Source organism: Colius striatus, chromosome 13, assembly GCF_028858725.1.
Source record: "Colius striatus isolate bColStr4 chromosome 13, bColStr4.1.hap1, whole genome shotgun sequence".
In the NCBI taxonomy this organism is placed as follows: domain Eukaryota; kingdom Metazoa; phylum Chordata; class Aves; order Coliiformes; family Coliidae; genus Colius; species Colius striatus.
The window spans coordinates 19,656,398-19,675,934 of record NC_084771.1 but is presented as its reverse complement, the minus strand read 5'-3'; the positions used below and the strand labels follow the sequence as shown (position 1 = coordinate 19,675,934).

General features: G+C 38.6%; 1 protein-coding gene across 1 annotated transcript in view; it reads left to right on the top strand.

The window, feature by feature from the left end:
- Positions 1 to 19,537, top strand: part of COL4A5 (collagen type IV alpha 5 chain) — a 74,815-nt gene that overhangs the window by 19,727 nt on the left and 35,551 nt on the right. Inside the window, exons 2-15 of the mRNA XM_062006293.1 lie at positions 1,985 to 2,044; positions 8,052 to 8,141; positions 9,342 to 9,386; positions 10,134 to 10,178; positions 10,285 to 10,347; positions 11,106 to 11,159; positions 11,837 to 11,863; positions 13,049 to 13,129; positions 15,065 to 15,127; positions 15,663 to 15,698; positions 15,799 to 15,840; positions 15,949 to 16,041; positions 17,200 to 17,253; positions 17,360 to 17,416. Of these exons, the coding sequence (XP_061862277.1) occupies positions 1,985 to 2,044; positions 8,052 to 8,141; positions 9,342 to 9,386; positions 10,134 to 10,178; positions 10,285 to 10,347; positions 11,106 to 11,159; positions 11,837 to 11,863; positions 13,049 to 13,129; positions 15,065 to 15,127; positions 15,663 to 15,698; positions 15,799 to 15,840; positions 15,949 to 16,041; positions 17,200 to 17,253; positions 17,360 to 17,416 (810 nt within the window). The remainder of the gene's footprint in view (positions 1 to 1,984; positions 2,045 to 8,051; positions 8,142 to 9,341; positions 9,387 to 10,133; positions 10,179 to 10,284; positions 10,348 to 11,105; positions 11,160 to 11,836; positions 11,864 to 13,048; positions 13,130 to 15,064; positions 15,128 to 15,662; positions 15,699 to 15,798; positions 15,841 to 15,948; positions 16,042 to 17,199; positions 17,254 to 17,359; positions 17,417 to 19,537) is intronic.

Here is a 19,537-nt window from a genome sequence, read left to right as displayed (position 1 = left end):
GTTTAAAAGCTCCCATTTACAAAATAGTGTGCATCTAACTTCTTGTGTGAAGGGTCAATATAATCTCTTAACTATCTTTTTCCCCTCCAGCTTCCTTTTCTCTCTGTTTACCTGAACAGTACTCTTGTACCTGAAAACTCAGGAAACTTCTATTGGAAACATTCCCTGGAAGCTGTGAGGAGAAGACTAAATGAGTCTCTTCCTTGACTTGAATAAATCCTTGTGCAGTGTAGGATCTTCAGCATGCTTTCCAGGTGTTTGTTACTTCAGCCTGTGTGTTTCACCACTGCACAGCTTCTTTTCCTCACCCTGCCTCTTGAAGACATCAAAGGTTTTCATGTAGCTCTCACTATGCTGTCTTTGTAATAAGAAAGCAGCAACCGCTGCATGGCAAGCTGGGTAACTTGCTGTTTCTTTTAGCCTTGTATGGTGAAGCAAGAGAATAGTGTGTGTAACTAAGGTTAATCCATTTTAAATGAAGCTTTGTTAACAAGATTAATCCTAAAGTTGGTTCAGAAGGAACTTGCTTTTTTAAAATCCACTTTTTAAAGTGAAAAGGTTCTGATATGAAATTTACAAGATACCTTGGATTGAGGGGTGACATCAGAGGGGCATTTAGACAAACACCCTCTGAGGCCTGGTTAATCAGGGCTTGGATCGGTCTGGCCTTTGAAAACCTGAACTGACTAGTAAAGTTCAATTTTGCTTTAGGAAATGGCTCAAACCCCATTAACTAAGATTTTTGAGTTTTGCTATACATAAAATCAAGAAACTGATTACAAAAGCCAAATAGAACGCTTGGAGAGGTGCCCTAGTCATGTCGTGTAGCACCACTGCTGTACTTAAGAGCTCTTCCTTTTACTACAAGATGCTTTAGTTGATCCTGAATTTGTGTAGCTCCAGGTGAATTAAGCTGCTTCTGTGTTTTCAGTCTGATGCTTGGTAGTGTGTTTAGGCTAAGAGCCAGGACATTCCTAATGCCAGGTAGGTGATGGGTCATGTCTCTAAATGCTTCTGTAATAATGAAGACTAGAATTCGAGTGTGGGTGCACTTCAGATCTGACATACTGAGTGGTTTCCTGCTTGATTGAGACTTTGCACGTAGTGTTCTCTGTATCTTATGGGCAGGCAATCCCAAATGCTCACCTTTTTTCAGACTTTTGAAGTATGTGCCGGTTTTTAATACAATGCCACACCTGTTCTCACAATAAGTTATGCCACCTGAAATACTTTAGGGTTTGTCTTCTACATGGTTTTTACACTGGTCATGACTTTTAACTATAAAGAGGTTTAAAGTTGATGACCATATGTATTATGTAAAGACCTAACAAAAGAATTCATTTATTCTAGAAATCTCACTTCTCTCAACATGGAGCTCTAATGAGTATCCCATATTGGGATGGGAGTGAAAGAATATAAGTTGAGCAAATATAGTATGGAAAGCTAACTAACTTGGATCTTCTTTATGAATCAAGCTTCCATATCTCCCTCCTCTGACCCCTTAATATCTATCTGTCACTGCTCTTATGTTAGAGACTGCTGTAGCTGACTTGTCATGCTTTGTAATGGTGTATGAATTCAGCTAGATAAAATCTAGGTGTTTTTAAAAACCTTTTTTCAATAACTGAGCTGCAGAGGGAAGAATTAATTGTGTAGTAAGTATTTTTCCAATTGTATCACAAATAGGCTCATAAATGTGAGGCTTAGTTAAAATCCTGTGCAAAACCTGACATCTACTGGTGGGCACCATAGCTGCACTCCTCTTGATGTGAAGACTTGAGCTTAAGAGCCTGTTTATTGAATTTCTGGCACCTTTGGCTATAGGTTTTGCATTGTGCCTTGCTTGAAACGAAGTTTAACCACAAATGTAAGTCTAAAATTTCCAGATATAATACACATTTTAGACTGCGTTTTGTAATAGTATTAAAGAGTTTATATAGTTTTATGCTGATTAAAAAAATATTTCTTTCTTATGTCTTTAAAGGCTTGCCATGGATGTACATCCTTATCCAAATGTGACTGCAGTGGAGTGAAAGGTGAAAAGGTAAATATATTCTTTTTTTTTTGTAGCTGACAGTTCAACACACAAACCTCTGAGCTTCAGATAATGAAAGCTTTAGATATGCCAGCTTTAGATAACAAAAGCCTATAGATTATGGCTTTTATTTCTAGCTTATGTCGTATTTTCTTTGACTGTAATGCAGACATGCACCAAAGAGCATAGCTGTTGTAATCACTTCGTGTATTGAGTCAGACCAGCCGGTTCATCTGATGGGGTACAGGATTTCATATTACTTTCACTTTTTCATATTGTTGGAATGATGACACAAATTTCTCCAGCTCTGTGGGAGTGAAAAACAAAAAAGACACAAATTGTTGTAAAACAGAAGGAATTCCTATTTACTGCCAAGACCTGCCTACACTAGTCAGTTACTGTGAATAAGCTTAAGGTGTGGATTGTACAATAATGGCTATGTTAGTAATGCTGCAATGGGAACTGAAAACCACGGTGAATATGGATTACTTTTCCATTTTTCTTGCATTTCCTGCTCATAAGTGGTTGACACTAATGTGCTCAGATCTTGCACTGTTATAACTTGTATACTTTGTAACTTGTACAGCTGTATACTAGGATGGTTTCTGTTGCTGTGTAGATGCATGTCTGTACTGTGGAAGTGACACAGTTCAGATACAGTTTTCTCAATGTAACTGCCACCCAAGTAAGCAGCTAGTAAATGACCAAACATGTATTCTTGGATGAAGCAGAATAAAAACCATCCCCAACTCGAAACAATGATCCCGTGCAGTTCGTTTAGTGCAATGGGCACCTTTGGGCTGCCCAGACTGTCCTAAGGCCAAAGATGCCTGTTGATATCTTGGAGCTTTCCTGCTTGCATGCAGCTTTGATTTCCAGTCTCACAGCTTGAGCTTAATATATCTGTGCAGTACTTAATATTTTTTTCACCACTATTCTGTATTATTTTACATTTTTTCCTTCGAGGAAGCAGCAGGCTGCCTAGTACTTGCCTGAACTGAGCCTTTTCTCAAGTGTGGGATCCTATTTGTAAGTAAATTGTTGTTAAATAGTTCCTATGGAACTGCCCTTATCACAGGGAATGAGATACATCCATTGCAAATGGCAGAGACTGCCTGAAATGCTTCCACTTTTAATCTTCTAAGCAGTTTGTTTGAGATACAATGGAGTCTTCTTAAAGATGTGGACTGATAATGAAGGCTTTGATAAATTTTTGTTATCAAACAACTTACCCTATCTTAGCAAGGTTCTAGAAGGCCTTCAGTGCTCTAGATTGATTTCTGACACATTTCAAAGGTGATTTTTGACGTTATGTAAACAAGTGTAGCCTCAAATGAACTAAAGTAATGCAAAACAATCAATCACTGCATTGGCACTGTAATATGCTGAGACAGAATTACCATTGGCTGAGACCTAAACAAGGCAGATATTCAAAATTCAGATTAATTCTTGGTGCCATGCCTGTCATCCAGATAGCTCCAGACAGATGAGGTCATTCCTTGGCTTTTACTTGCTTTTAGATCATCAAGTTTGTTCCCAATTTACATACCCACTGAAGAACAATATTCCTTTGGTAGTAAGCTTTCTGATTTAGATTTAGTTAGCCGAAACATGAACCCAATTGATGTTTTCCTACAGGATGTTCAAATGCATGTGGCCAAACAAATGTATCCTAACACTAGTCACTAGGACTAATTCAGGTTTAATTTGAGGGCACATTGCATTCCCAATACAATTGTAGCAGGTACAGCTTTGGAGAACCTTTCTGTAGTTCTAAGCTGGCCTTTTTCTGGACTAGTCACAACTATTTTGTGAATTCAGAATTCAGTGAGCAAATGGTTATTTTCAGGCTAACGTGGATAAGGAAAACCTAGAAATAAATCTTATAGCTTTCTACGTAAAAAACAGGTAATTTTCTCACTGTGATTCAGCTTTTTTTTTATACCATTGTTACATGTGCAGATATCATGACCTACTGAATACATTCCAGTCCTTCAGTATCATTTAATAAACTGAGATTCTCACCTTTCTGGTAAAGAGCATCTTGGGACTATTTGTTTGCAGTTAGGGAGCTTTCTGTCCAAATCTAGTTTTAAGTAGCCACCCATAGTTAACTGTCTTCAGACACTTTCTGATGTTCACTGTATTCCTAGCAAGTGCAGGAAGCAAGTACACGCCTCTGTTGCCAAATATTACAGCCAGGCTCTTGCATGTATTTGGATATTGAAAAGGGGCTGTCAAACAACTGATTTCCTGGGTAATTCTTACTCCTTTTCTAAAAAGGTTGGGATTTTTTTTCCACAGGTACACCACATATGTGTAAAAAAAAACAAACCAAAACAAAAATCATTTTCTATCTCTAATGTGCGTCACATAAATATTTAGGTTTCATGAAGAAATCCATGAAACATAGATTACTTGTGCATGCTTTAGGATTGCATTTATTCCCTATTTCTTAAGTACTTATAACCTATTATTAGATAGCTATGCAAAAGTTTTCTGTATCCATGTTTAGTTGGCTGTATCTTGCTGCAGCTTCAAGAATAATTTTAGGGTGTTTCCCAACTATTTTTTTTCCTATCCCCCAAGCAACAGTCATGTTGAAGCTTATAAGCTGACAGTTTTGCCACATCTGTGTAGCTGATTGAGCGCAATTGCTTTGCCAGCTACTCTGGATTTATCACTAAATTAGATCAGAATGTGACTCCTTGCCTATTCCCCAAGGAAATAATGATTTATGGCTGAGATGTCCTTATTTTGCTATGGAAACAATCCTCTACTTTCAGGACTGTAAGATGAAATCTGAGTTGCCTCAAACCTTTTCTAGTAATGTTTCTCTTAACAACTTCTAATTGCAAACAGAAAGTATCCAAATTTCCTCAGTTCTTCCTGTGCAAACAAAACTGGCTAGTGACTGTCAGGTTTTTCATCCATAAGAAAATATATTGCACACTACCCAGAGAGTTCAATCTCATCATATCCCCCAAGACATAATGTCCTTTTTTTCATGTTGAATTTTTGTGGAAGACTTTCAAGACGTCTTCTCAGTTTCAGTATGTTCTTACAAGGCAGCAGGTAGTTTTTCCTGGCAAATTTGTAGCATCTGAATCTTGGTATATGTAAGGTGTGCAACAGGAAAAGTCTGGAGACATAAGAATGTCTGAAAACTGTTCTCACTTACAGAATGCTTGTATATGCTATTGAAGTAGGAGACAATAAAGATATCCTCCCCACATTATTTGTGTTCCAGGGAGCTGGATCAGCTTGATTTCTCCCCCTACAAAATTTGCCTGCATTTCTTTCTCCAACCAATTGTTTGATCAAAAATGGTGATTATAGTGCAGCTATCTCCTCTGTAATTAGTTTTATACAGTTCCCTTGGGAAGTGTCTGGTGTAATCCCTCAGCTGTCCCCATGCATAGTTCTTCAAATCTTCTGTTCACTCTTGGGAGTAATTTGCTGGTAAACTCCACAGGAGTTGTCCTGGCAACAGTTTCCTCAAGCAAGGCTCTCATTGTTGCTGCTGACTTTCAAAGAGGGCTTGGAAAATACTTGCTTCATTGTTTCAATAGTGCAGTTTACTAGCATCATCTGTTGCCTCCTGTATTTTTCTTGCCTAGTGGTTTGATTTCATCTGTTTCACTTTAAAGGCCTTGGCTTCCCAGGTCTGTGCCTGCTTAGAGTGGAGCCTCAGAATAGCTACACTTTTGAGAACAGTTCTTCAACCTTAGATGACACTTATACGGCCAATTTACGGCTAAAAGTCTGTTCTTGTAACCACTTGTAGATGTTCCTTTCTCAAAGAAAACCATGAAGAAGTGTGACCAAGTTGAGATTGGTAGGCATTGTGTAGCTTGGCTAGTACCTGATACATCTGACATGCCACTTGTACACAGGTGTGTTTCCTTAGTGTGCAAACACAGCTCTTGCCAGAGCTTACTCCAAAGTCTAGCTCTGTCTACTGTTTTTCTTATCTGGCACTCCCAAATTCCTCATTCCCTCTCCTTCAGGGACACACTAACCCACTCATATCCTGCCCTGAGATAGTAAAACTCCTCCACAGTCTTGCTTTTCAAATAAGGTAGCACACCAGCTGTACAAGCTCCATGTGAAGGGACAGCTTGGCACTTTGTATGCAAAAAAGACAGTCTGAACTTTGGCTGTCAAACTTAAGCTAATCTTAGTTTATGATGCAGTTTCAGTGTTTCCACAGGGGAGAAAATATATCTATCCTGTATAAAAGAGAAGTAAAAGAGGAGTATGGTTTCCTATTAATTAAAATGTAAACAACTTAGACCAGTTAATGACACAGCATTTAATTGCTCATCCAAAAGGTTTTCCTCACGTGTTTCCAGAAAAACAATATAACAAGTACTAGAAAAGAAGGCAGAAAGGGAATCCCTGTTACTTTCTCTGAAAATTTTTGTGAGATCTTGTATCTTGTAAATGCTTTGAATGCAACTTCTAAGTGGAATACAGAGCACCTACCTAAGCAGTACAGTGGGAAAAGTAGGATTTAAAAATGAGACTTAACACTACTGTGATGCTGAATACCTGCTCAGCATACAGCTGTCTATGGAGAATAAAGGAGAGATGAGTAAAGCCTTAATATTGCCATTTGCATATTGTGCTTAAAGCTGCAGTTAGATGCTTCTGTCTGCTTACAATCCTGTCTTCAGTTCTCTGCTGATGTCTTTTTGAAGATGCGAGATGGCTGATTTGATTCTTCCACCTGACTGAAGAGAGTTAGGCAGGACCTCCCAAGCTCCTGGAGAGTGCCATAGCTGGTAGACTGCCAGATATTAGATGAGGGAGCTACTACTCCTGTTCTTGCTGAAACAGTGCAAGAAAATAGAAATTCAGGATGAGTTAGTTTAAAGAGAATGTGTAAAAGCTGCACAAACCTAACCTAGCAATTAAGGTGCTAGTCAGGATGGAATATTTCTTTGGCAGTTCCTGTAGTTGTTGTGAAAAAGTAATTGAGGTAAATAAACAGGTTGTTTTGGAGGTAGGAATGAAACCAAACCTATCTGTAGAGCAATAAGGAATAATGTTGAAAAATTGCCTGTTTAATAAGCAGTTGTGTATACTGGTTTATGTAAGAAATAGCTGTTTGCACAGTTAAAAGGTGTACCATAATATTTATGTACACAAAAAGGTGTATTCTGATGTTTCCTAACTTTTCTGTACCAACTGAAACCTTATTGTTTACTGGTTTTGGTGAATTTGTGACATACAAGGAGTAAAAGTAAATATTGTGTGAATCTGTAGCTGTACATATTCTGAAACTATAGGTAAGTGATGATAACTAACTCTTAACAACAATATTGTTACAGTATTGATGTCTGTGATGGTTAATATTGCATAAATATTTAGTAAAATATGGTTGCTGCTTCACAGCTTATTTTAGCAGAAGGTGATGGATAAAAGAATTAATAAACCTTTTTTCATTGCTCTCTTATATCTGTCTCACTTGGTTTTGATTGTAAACATTTTGGCCTGGAACCCTGTTTATGTTCTTTATTTGTACAGTGCTTACCCTACAGTGCATGACCAGGATCATAGCTGCTTTTATATTCTAAATTATCTTGTAACTGTAAAATAACAGTCAGAATATAGCAGCAACCTACACCCTTTTGAGAGTTTTTATAGGAAATGCAGCAGAGATGAGTTCTCATGAGAGATAAACTAATAAAGCTGTTTTTATAGGAAGCAGGGAGAGTTCTATGTATTTAAGCAGCACACAAGAAACAGATGGTTGCAGTATTTTAGTAAATATGTGACTAAATACTGGATTAATATTCTATGAAACCTGTTTAAGTGGTGCAATTAAAGGCAATGTGTGTGTGTTAAGAAACTTCTGTGGCTAAGCAGGTGAGATATTTAATCAGTATTTGTTTGTCTGTATGATGATTTCCTATGGAAAACAGAAAGAGAATGTAATTTCTGAGTTTTTCTATCATAACTTGTGTTTTTGACATGTTACACCTCTACCACCACCTCTTCTTTTTTTTAGGGTGAAAGGGGGTTCCCTGGCTTGGAAGGACAGCCAGGTTTGCCTGGATTTCCAGGACCAGAAGGACCACCCGGTCCAAGAGGCTCGAAGGTAAATCCCAATTCACTTGAATAGCATGAAAATGCTAGGTAGTGTTAGTTTGCTTGTAGGGCTGATGCTCAGTCATTCCAGAACTCCTGATAATCCTTGGGTGAATAGCCAAAATCTTCAGATGCTAGGGTATGACATAGGGTTCTTGTTTGGTTGGTTTGAGTAGTCAACCAGAGGAAAATAATTGCTCCAGATTTCCCGTTCTTCACCTCCACCTGCGTTTGCCAACACTTCATGCACACTTGGATCCTTTCAGTGGGTACTGCAGCTCAAGATCAAAGAACAGGTTTGGTAAGGTACTGGTACCTACTTTGATGAGCCTTTGTGATAGTGCACTCCATGGCATAGATTAGTGATCTGGGTGGTGTGTGTCTGCAGCTGCCCAGAGGCATCCCACCACATAGGTAAGCTGTTGTTTGCCCCTGGGGACATTCCTGGTCTGGCTTGGGGTGGGCAATGCAAATGAAGGCCTCATTGAACTATGCACAGACAACTGAGGAATGCTCCTTTCTTTCCCTGGAGGTTTTCAGTTTATTATGATCAACACAAGTTTATCCAGAGTCTACCATTTATTTTGTAAATGCTCACAGTATAAACTAACAACCACATCAAAAAGAAGCAGAGAAAAATGTATGTAGGTGATAAGAAAAAAATGACACTGTACAAAAAATAAAAGATACATTGGATATGACAAAAGTGAGTGAAACAACAGAGAAGTCTTGGAGTAAAAACTTTGATTATATTTTTATTCTAGAAATACTTTTCAAGATTTTCACAGACAGTTCTGGGTTACTGTAATACAGAACAGTAGTGGTACAGTATCATTCATGTTTGATGATGTACATCTTGTCTTGTCCACAAGAGGCCTCTGTAGGACATTGGATGACAGGCATCTGCCTGAAGGCAGAAAGATTGCTTGAAAGCAATCTTGAATAGCTGTGATTTTTTTTTTAAGAACATTTCCTCTAAGTCATGGTTTATCAGCTGTAACAATTACTTTTTGATTTGAAGTCCAACCCCCAAAATAAAATAATCTTGAACCCTTTTATTCAAGAAATGACAACTGATACAACCTTTAATCTACTCACTATGAGTATATACAAGAAATTTTATCATGCTTACATTTTACTTTGATAGAAAGACAGACTGAAAACATGAGTGTGGGGTGATTTTTTGTTTGTTTGTTGATTTTTTGTTTAGGGTGATGATGGACTTCCAGGGCCTATTGGACCTAAAGGAATCAGAGTAAGTATTGGTACAGTTTTCAGGTGATATATAGGAATCATGGACAAAGACTGCCAGGCATAGAGTGGGACCTCAGAGAAATGGTGATCTATGGAGGGCGAGGTTTAACTTAAACCCAAAGAGTAACTTATGTACCATCTAGAGAAGATTGTATTACTTTTTACATTCAAGATAAGATTGCATAAGTAATGCAATCTTACATATTACTTATTTTAATAAACTCATTAGGGAGAGTAGCCCCAATACTTATTTGATCTGTTTTCCTGTACAGGACCTAAACAAGTGCCAGTAACTTTGCTTCAGTTTATTCTGAAGTAAACAACAGTATATGTAGGGTCGATATGGGAGAGGTTGATTTGTCTGGAAATCCTGTAGGTTTTGTACCTTTGCTTTTTCTTTTTGTCAGACCCCTCAGCTGGTGACAATTGATGCATCTTTGACTTCATTGGGACACATCCATTTTCCACACCATGAGTGTTCATTAATTTTCTATATATATCTACATACTATTGCTTTAGTTGTTCTGCATTGTCTTCTTCATTGTCTTTTTTGTGGATATTTCCCTGGAATAAGGGTAAGAACCTTGATGCCTGTCCAGAATATCATTTGTTTTTTACAGATGATTCAGATGTTTCTGTTTTTCTTCACTTGCACAAATAGGTTGCGTTTAGTAAAATCTTGGTAAATCCTTTTGCACATCCATTTGTACCATACTGTGTAAAACATATGTGATTTATTTTTTTCTAGGGACCACCAGGACTTCCAGGGTTTCCAGGAACACCAGGACTTCCTGTGAGTAGGAATGGGCTGTATAGATACAAATCTGTTCCCTTTTGTCTTTCAAACCCAGAACAGCATCCTATAAGCTAACTCGATTTACCTCTTTTCCACTTTAAAGGGATTACCAGGACAAGATGGGCCACCAGGACCTCAGGGTATCCCAGGATGCAATGGAACAAAGGTGGAATCCCTTTAAAATTCTTAACAGTGCAGAAAAAATATGATAAAGAGCTCTTATTCTTCTGGTTGTAGCAAATAGATTTAGTTTATTATGTGCCTGAAGTACTTGCCGTTAACTGAGTTGTAGAGAGAATTACAAAATAATTCAGACTTAGGCACACATCTGAGAGAAGCCTTCAAGCACAAGTTTTGCCAGAAATTACCAGCACCAAGATACAACATTAATACTCTGCAGCCAATGTAGTTAAAATCTTTGTTTTAATCCTTAATTTTATAGCTAACAGCTGAGAGAAGTGTCTAATAATTTGATTATATACTCAATCTCATCTTTGTAGTGACTCTTACTACCGAGGAAAACTCATAACCTAACTGAATCTTTTTAATTATTAAATTTTAATAAAATTGCATTGAAAATACTGATTCAAAATCCTTGTTTGAAGGAGTCACTTTCATTCTAACATGTTACTTGGCTTCACATTGAGATCTTTCCACAAGAAAAATTAATTTCTATGGCACCATGTGTATTTTCCATCTCATAGTATAGCACTTTGCCTGGACCTACGTGCCAGTTTCTGAATGTGGCAAGTTCTAATTCATTCAGTTGTGTAATTTAATAAAGTGTTTCTCCTATCGCTTCTTGCAATGCAGTGTGCTACTCTGGAGTCCTAGGCTAGTAATGAAACTGGCTTTCTAGTCAAAATGTGCTTGTTTGGTTTTGCTACATTTTGGTTTTGGCTAATCGTTTTCTTCATCCCTAAGGGAGAGCGTGGATTCCCAGGCAGTCCAGGTTTTCCTGGTTTACAAGGGCCTCCTGTAAGTAAAAGATTTCTGGATCAGCTACCTGTAATCCACTGAGAGAATTCTACTTAGATCTTTGAAAGATCAGATAAATATCAGCCTCTTTTTGCAGTTGTTCTTTTAATAAATAAGAATATATCATTTTTTAATGGTTAATCAGAATATTTTACATGTGCAATAAAAGCAAGCTTTGCTGCATGCTGTGCTAAAGCTAATAAAAAGTCCTTTGAATTCTCACATGCTGAGATGCTTTGCCAGCTGCAGAAAAATACAAATCTATGCAGATGTGTCAGAGAAGCTCTTTTCTCATCTGGTACATCTAAAGAGTCTTACTTATGATTAATGAGACAGGAAAAAAAAAGAGACATTGTAAAGTGTTTTCACTATAAAACACAAGGATGTACAGCAAAGTGAATGTCAGAACCAAAGTACAAACAGAAAGAAATGTAGTAGACAGGATGGATAATAGGAGGTCATTAAGAAACAAACTGCTAGGAAATGGAAATGGAGTCCCTTTACTGCTCAATGCTCCCTGTGGAAGTACTTCTCTAATTTGGCCATTTGATTCTGAAGATCATAATTTTTCTTTGTTGTCTCAAAACGTACATGTGGTTAGTAATTTGCAAGTAACATACCAGTGATTTGTTTCTATTGACCTTTCTTTTTTTCTTTTTTTTTCCTTTAAAACAAAGGGACCCCCTGGTCTGCCGGGGATGAAGGTAAGCGCTCCGGCCTGGTGCTAACCAGCCATGGGTGTGCAGTGTCATCTGGCCTAAGTAACCTCCATGCTTCTGTGCAAGACCATGTGCATCCACTGGAATCTGGAGTGACATTCTGCAGAAAGCTTAGTGTTTCTGGTACACTGCAATGAAACTAACTGGAAATTCTGCAGTAGCTTGACCCAGTTTGGGTCAGTACTTCCAGAAGTAGCAAACCTTTTTCTGAAGCTGGTTTCCTTGGGAGTGTGAGGGTTAGCAAAATGCCTATGAATACTCAAATGTACCAATAGTCTACCTGTGCATGCTCAAGAACACTACTAGTGACTAAGCAATAGTAACTTTAAATACCCAGTGAAGAGAATAGTGCAACATCTTATGTTCCTTTTGGAAACATGCTTTCTACTTTGTAGATTGTTATGAAGATGACTTTTTCTCTTAATGCAAATAGTCTGGTGTCATCATCTGATTTTGGACCACAAAGTCTCCTTTTATTTTTAAGGGTTTTCTATTTTTTATTATGTCCTTGACACGGGCCAAAGCATCAATTTTGGATCAAATCAGTTTGAAAGGAAACTTAAACTCCTGAGAAGGCAGCGTAATGCTAGTACTGGGACATTGTGATTACTAAGCTGAATTGTTTTTCTCAGCTCCTTCAATTATTTTAAAGATATTAAAAGACAAGCTGATCAGAATGTACACTTTCAAAACAAAGATCTTCCCTGAAAACAGTAGGAAACTGTGCTTCAATATGTAACATAAAGTATGACTATTCTAACAGCATAGTCAGCATTAATCTCAGGAGGTGAGACACTGGAAAAAGCTGAATAAGCCTTTTTTCCCCATGTGTCTTATCCACTGCTTTTACATGGAGCTAGAATGTGTCTTTCTTTTGAGAAGCATCGTTAATTCAATCTCCTAATCTTTTGAAATGTAAATCAATGTTGATATATTTGTACATATAAAAAGAGCTTTTAATAGTTAGTATTTTAGCCATCTAAAGACTCCTCATCTCTCCTAAAGGGAGCTATTCTTGGAGAATATAGTACTTACATTGCAGTACTGTTAGAATGTAGCATAACTCTCAGTCCCTCAGAGTTAAGAGCCACTATGTGTCCTTTGGAGTCAGAATGGTGATAAAGAAATGTAAAATGTGCAATTGATTAAAGTTTTCTTATTTTCTTCTAGGGTGAAGCTGGTGAAATAATTACATCCTTGCTGCCAGGCCAGAAGGGCGACCCAGGATTTCCAGGTCTTCCAGGGATACCTGTAAGTTCCATTAAGTATTATTAGGTTGTTGTTCTACCAAGAAGATCACAGAATCATGGAATGGTAGGGGTTGGAAGGGACCTTTAGAGATCATCCAGTCCAACCCCCCTGCAGAAGCAGGCTCACCTAGATCAGGTCGCATAGAAACATGTCCAGGTGGGTCTTGAAGACCTCCAAGGAAGGAGACTCCACAACCCCTCTGGGCAGCCTGTGCCAGGGCTCCCTCACCTGAACAGTGAAATAGTTTTTTCTGATGTTTAAGCGGAACATTTTGTGTTCCAGCTTCACCCCATCACCCCTTGTCCTGTTACTATCTACTATAGAAAAAAAGGATGTCTCAACCTCCTGACACCCACCCTTTAGATATTTATAAATGTTAATAAGATCTCTCCTCAATCTCCTCTTCTCCAGACTAAACAGCCCCAGTTCCCACAGCCTTTCCTCATATGAAAGATGTTCCAGTCCCCTGATCATCTTGGTGTCCATGCACTGGACTCTCTCCAGCAGTTCCCTGTCCCTCTTGACCTGAGGAGCCCAGAACTGGACACAGTACTCCAGATGAGGCCTCAGCAGGGCAGAGTAGAGGGGGAGAAGAACCTCCCTTGACCTGCTGGTCACACTCTTCTTAATGCATCCCAGGATGTCATTGGCCTTCTTGGCCACGAGGGCACATTGCTGGCTCTTGTTTAGCTTATTATCAATCAGGACTCCCAGGTCTCTCTGCAGAGCTGCTCCTCAGCAGTTCGACCTCCAGCCTGTCCTGGTGCATGGGATTGTTCCTTCCCAGATGCAGGACTCTGCACTTGTCCTTGTTAAACCTCATGAGGTTCCTCTCTGCCCAACTCTCAAGGTGGTTGAGATCCCACTGAATGGCAGCACAGCCTCTGGGGAATCAGCCAGTAACATGATAACAAATAACATGAAAAGTAACATGAAGTAACAGGTAACGTGAAAAGTATTTGCATTACAGCACAACTGGACACTTGGTGCTGGGAGATCTGTATGTTTACATGGAGAAGCAGAGCTCACGTTTAATATACCTCTAGTTTATGGCTTATAAGTGCTTCCATATTTCTCTGATTAGTGTGACCCACAGAGGCAAGAAAAGTCCCTTGGTCTGGAAAGTGTTATCCAACAAACAGCAGTACTCAGAGTTGCTTACGAGATTCTCTGTTTCCCCTGCCTGTTGCCATTTCTGAGACATTCTCTGTATCAGTTCTGGAGTTCCTTTCCTTTTTTCACCCTGACATAAAGCAAATAACATCTGCCTTTCTGGGCTGTAGCCACTGTTTTGGAGGGTGGTAAGAGAGGATAGTGTCTCAGCTGTTCTCTTCATGTTACACCTCCTAAACAGCATTGCTCTTCTCCCAGCAGTCTTCTGTGAAAACAGCTAGTGACTCCAGGCCTAAGCTTCCCCACTGAGCCATTCATTGCTTTAGCAGAAGAACAAGGGGGACAGAAAATGAGTCTTATCAGCCTGGACTGGACAGAAGCCAGAGACTTCAATTTCCTGGTACAGAGAGGCAAGCCCCAGGCTATTTAGACCAGACTGAGCCTGTTAGCATTTCTGTTCCTCTGATCTCTGCTTCCCTATTGTCTCTTTCTGGCTGGGAGGAATCACAAATACAAAGTGTTTTGTTGTTCTCTCTCAGTGCATGAAGAGAAAGAAAGGCAAAAGTAGTTAAAAACAAACAAAACCCCATTCCCTTATCCAAGCCAAAGAGGTGCACTGATGTTGAGAGCAGAACACTCCTAACACTGTATACACTGCTTTAGGCTTTTCCATAAGGACAGATTGATAGCTTAGTGATCAGCTACTTTGATTTAAGGTGTGTGGGGTGCAGACTGTTGGGGTTTTGACCTTGAAGGTCTCACTGTTTGGGGATTTTTCATAAAAAGGTGCCTCTCTCATAGCCTCCTCCACTTTCTCAACAGGGCCCACCTGGCTCCATGGGAATACCAGGTCCAGTTGGGCCTCCAGGACCCCCAGGTTTGACTGTACGTTTCTTTAACCTGTTTCCCATAAAGTGTTAAATGAGGCAGTTATTTCTTTTTCATGTTCTCAGAGGCAAGTCAATAAATAGCAGAGATTTTGGTGGTCAAAACTTGGTATGAGGAGAAGAGCAACTGTGTGTTCAGTTCACCCTGGAGCTGCTATTGTGCACATTTAAATGGGGTACATTTGAATCAGCCTGTTTCCAAACTTCTTTTTACTTTAAATCAGGCTGAATCTTTGGACAGGCTCCTTATCTGTGTGAAACCTGAGGGACAATACTGAGTTTATTTAGGCTTTGATTATTCATTCCTTAATGTTTAATCACTGTTAATTTTGTCACTCACTTAAAGGAAGAACTAGTTTCTTATATATTTTGAAGTTGAAGAAACAGCTCGTAGAGGAAGGGGAGGTGTCTTGTCAACGTGGGTATAATTCACAAGAGTCAAAGTAGCAGCATTGTTCTTTTGGGACTTTTTCCCACAGGGAGGCATGTAAAGTGCTTGGAAGTGACCTTTTCCTTGTTTCTTTTTTTCACAGGGACCTCCTGGTCCACCGGGGCTGCCAGGACCTAAGGTATTTTCTTTCCCTCATTCATGGTGATGTGATGGTGGACTTCGGTTTTCTTTCTGTTCATTTGTGACTTCTAAGGCCTGATGAGTTATGCTTTTTGCAGGGTAATATGGGTTTGAATTTCCAAGGACCCAAAGGTGAAAAAGTGAGTAGGTGATCATGATGATATTTTTGCTTATTACTTTCAAAATACTTATGCATGGTTTTTTACTTGCATTGCTTGTAAAAAAACTGCCATCTTCTTGCACATCAGGGTGAACAAGGTCTTCAAGGACCTCCAGGGCCACCAGGACAAATTGGAGAACAGAAGAGACCCAATGACATTGAGTTTCAGAAAGGAGATCAGGTGAGTGAAAAATTATATCTACCTGCAATGAGCATGCAGTCCAGTTGCAGCCTCTATTGGTTTGGCTCATACAGACTCACATCCTACTTACTGAAAAGGTTCTATTTTTTTTCTCAAAGTACTGAATACTTTGGGCCTGAGTACTCCTTTAGTAGAAGCCATGCTACATTAGCTCAGTTACTTCCCTTAATAAAATGACTGTTCTTAAGAAACCCTCTTAAAGGATGTTCATAGTAACAGTAAAAGCAGTTGAAATATTCTCATTCCTTGCAACACCCAGACTGTGATTTTCAAAGCTGTCTGGGGGTTCACATTCCCATTAATTGACCACCAATGTCATCCACTGTGAAGAAGTCTTTCAAAAACTTTAACTCAATTTCTTCTTTTTTTTTTTTTCTTTTCCCCCCTCCTGTTGTTTTGAGGTTATTTTGTCATTAATGATGCCTCAAGTTTGTTTTTTCTTGTGGTCTTTTTTTGTGAAATACACACAGATCTCTGATTTGTACCTCAAACTATGATCTCTGAATGAAAGATAAGTGTATAGATGGGCTTGTGAAAGTCTAAGAGGCCTCTAGGAAAATAACAGAAACTCTACATAGCAACCTTTTTTGCATTCCAGAGCCTGTAACTTTTCTTCAGGTGAATGGTGAAGAGATTTAAGAACTTGTACAAAGGGTGTAACAAGACAAAACAGAAATCCAACTTTTTAACACAGTGATCCTGTGACACTTTTCTGACGAGCACGCCATTGATCCTGAGGCCTTGCAACTTCAGCAATTACCAGTAATCTCATGACTGTTGCTCCTATAATTTCAGCAGGATCTGGCATTTGTTCTTTCTTTCCTTCCTTTTTTTGTCTTCCTTCTTTTTATTGTTGTGTAGCAGCTGCAGGCCACCAAACCAGCTGCTGCGGTGCACACAGGAGGCAGTTGTGTTTTAGTGGAGTGAATCATCTAAATAAACAGGATGAATAGTTAAAAGAGTTTATGAATTCACTTGAAGTTCCACACAAAGAAAGAATAAATATGATTCTTTACTGTTCATAGTACTTGAAGATCTAAATGACAGCAAAAACAGTTCTCTTTTTTTTTTTAAGTCAACTGAGCTACTAGGGAGTGATGAAAGCTTTAATCCTTTTTCTTTGCCCACACTTGACAGGGTATTCCAGGTGATCCAGGCCCACCAGGACTTCCTGGGCCACAAGGCCCTCCTGTGAGTAGTGCTCTTTTAGTTCTTTTTCGTTGCATCTGTATCAGAACAGTAAATTCATTCTATTCTGGCTTGTGGGCTCAGTTTAAGATGACGTTTGTGTGTCCAGGGTCCTCCCGGTGGAGTAAAAGGTGAAAAAGGTGAGCAAGGAGAACCAGGCAAAAGAGTAAGTAATCTGTTTAACCAGACATTTATCTTTCCAATCAGTGTTATCTTTGAGAGTTAAGCAAGTGTTGAATCCAGGTGGGGCCATCAGCCTCTGGGTAAGAGCATTTTTTTTCTTTCCTGTAACCTGGCAAACTGGTAGATGACACATCTGGTTCATGAAGTGCTTCTAGCTATGGATTTCTCCATGCTTTCTGATAGCATGATTTACATGTAGATCTTAGTTTGGAGGCAGGAGAAAATAATTTGAATGATCTTGTCTGGTCGTGTATGGAAACCCTCCTGAAAGTTGTTGGACTACAGTTTACTCTGTTATTTTAGAGAGGGTCTTCGTTCAGCTTGCTATGTATTGGGTTGCCAAGCAGCATAAGACTGGTATATATTTAAGCTGGTCCATGTAAGCTCATTCTTAGTGAGTTTACTTGTGAGGTGAGTCACAAAGCCAAGTCTCTGAATATTGCATTATGACCAAAAATCTATTTGTCACCTTCCAAGAGACTACTTGAGTTTATGTACTATCTGTGGAGGGGACGAGTCAGGATAGCTGCATCTAGGGATAGCAGGAGTCACTTTCTTCCTGTCTAGGCTCAAATCCACCTTAGAATTTAAATTTACTTTGATATCACAGGTAAGAAAAGCTGAGGGAGATTAGAAAGAAGTGCTAAGAAATAAGATGCAAATAACATGGTCTGGACCAGCAAAGAAAAGACCAGCTGCTACCAACTGAAGGCATTCTGTATTTTTACTTTCACACTACTGAAACCATAGTTTCATCAACATAATGGGCCTCTTTGAAACCCAAGACACAAGTCTTGCTCAGGTTAATTGGACAATAAGCAAACATTGATTAGAAATGTGTTGGTAATAGTTTTTCTATTTTCCATAGGAAATAAATGCGATAGAAACAAATCTTTGATATTCTAGATAAAATCCTTCTTAGACACTGGATTTATAGGAGGACTTTGGTTTGTGTTCTTTAAGGAATGTTACAAACAAGGCACATTTGCAGAGCCAAAATTCACGTTATATTTTTGAGAGGGTTTTTTATTCTCTCTGCAAAAGTAAATGAGAACCACGTAAACCTGCAGATATCTAAATGAATAAAAGTCTTGAGGGGGTATTGCAAATGCCTTTTGACAAAAGCTTGTTCCCCAATGTTTTTGTTTGGTTTTGTTACTCTGAATTTAGGCATTTTGCATACTGAAAGTGCAGTTTTGCTATTAAGTTACTCTAAAGCTGCCTTTTAGGGGTGCACATTATTCTGTATGGCTTAGACCCATTTCAGATATAGTTATAAAAATGTCATTGTCTGTAATCAAACAGGTAGTTCTCTAAATTCTCAGGAAATCTTAAATCCTCAAATTCATATACTAGTAATAAAGAATTCATTAATCACATTATGCTGTAATACCTACCAGGTCTTATTATCAACCTCTCAGTGATTGAGAGTTGACCTTGGCACTGTAGTGTAACTTCTTCCCCTCTTCTAGTCACGTTCAAGCAGGTGTCCCCCATTCGTGCTGCTTCTGTAATGCTACAATAGAGGTCTATTTGTCTTGCCCAGTGGATGGTCTGGAATAAAGGGGAGCTTACACTGCTGTTATTGCAGCAATGACAAGTCTGTTCAGCAAAAATATATGGTTTTTCAAAGTAATTTCTTTGAGCAGAATTGCACTTTATATTTTTGTTGATATTGTTCTTCAGATAATTACATTTGGTTTAAAGGAGAGTTAAAATTCAAACTCAGAAATGTTTGCATTGAATTTCTCCAGTCACATTATACTAATTTCCTAATTAAATATAGTGTTCCAGTGTTTAGATAGTTAGGATCTATTTCCTGTATAAAGGACTTCTCTAATGTTAAAGAGAATTACTAAACACAATAAATAGTCAACTGCTCAAACATAGCAATATTTAACTGGAGATCATTTTGTGCTGTATGCACACAACACTTCTTTGAGACTTCATGTTTTTGTGCTCTGGTTTCCAAAATGAAAACATCAGTTTAGATAACTCCATTGATTATACTTTGCTGATGTCTTTGATGCATTTGTCACAAAGACTGCATTCTAGAGAAAGTTTGGTTTACTGAAAAGTGGAAAATAAGTAACATAATTTCCAT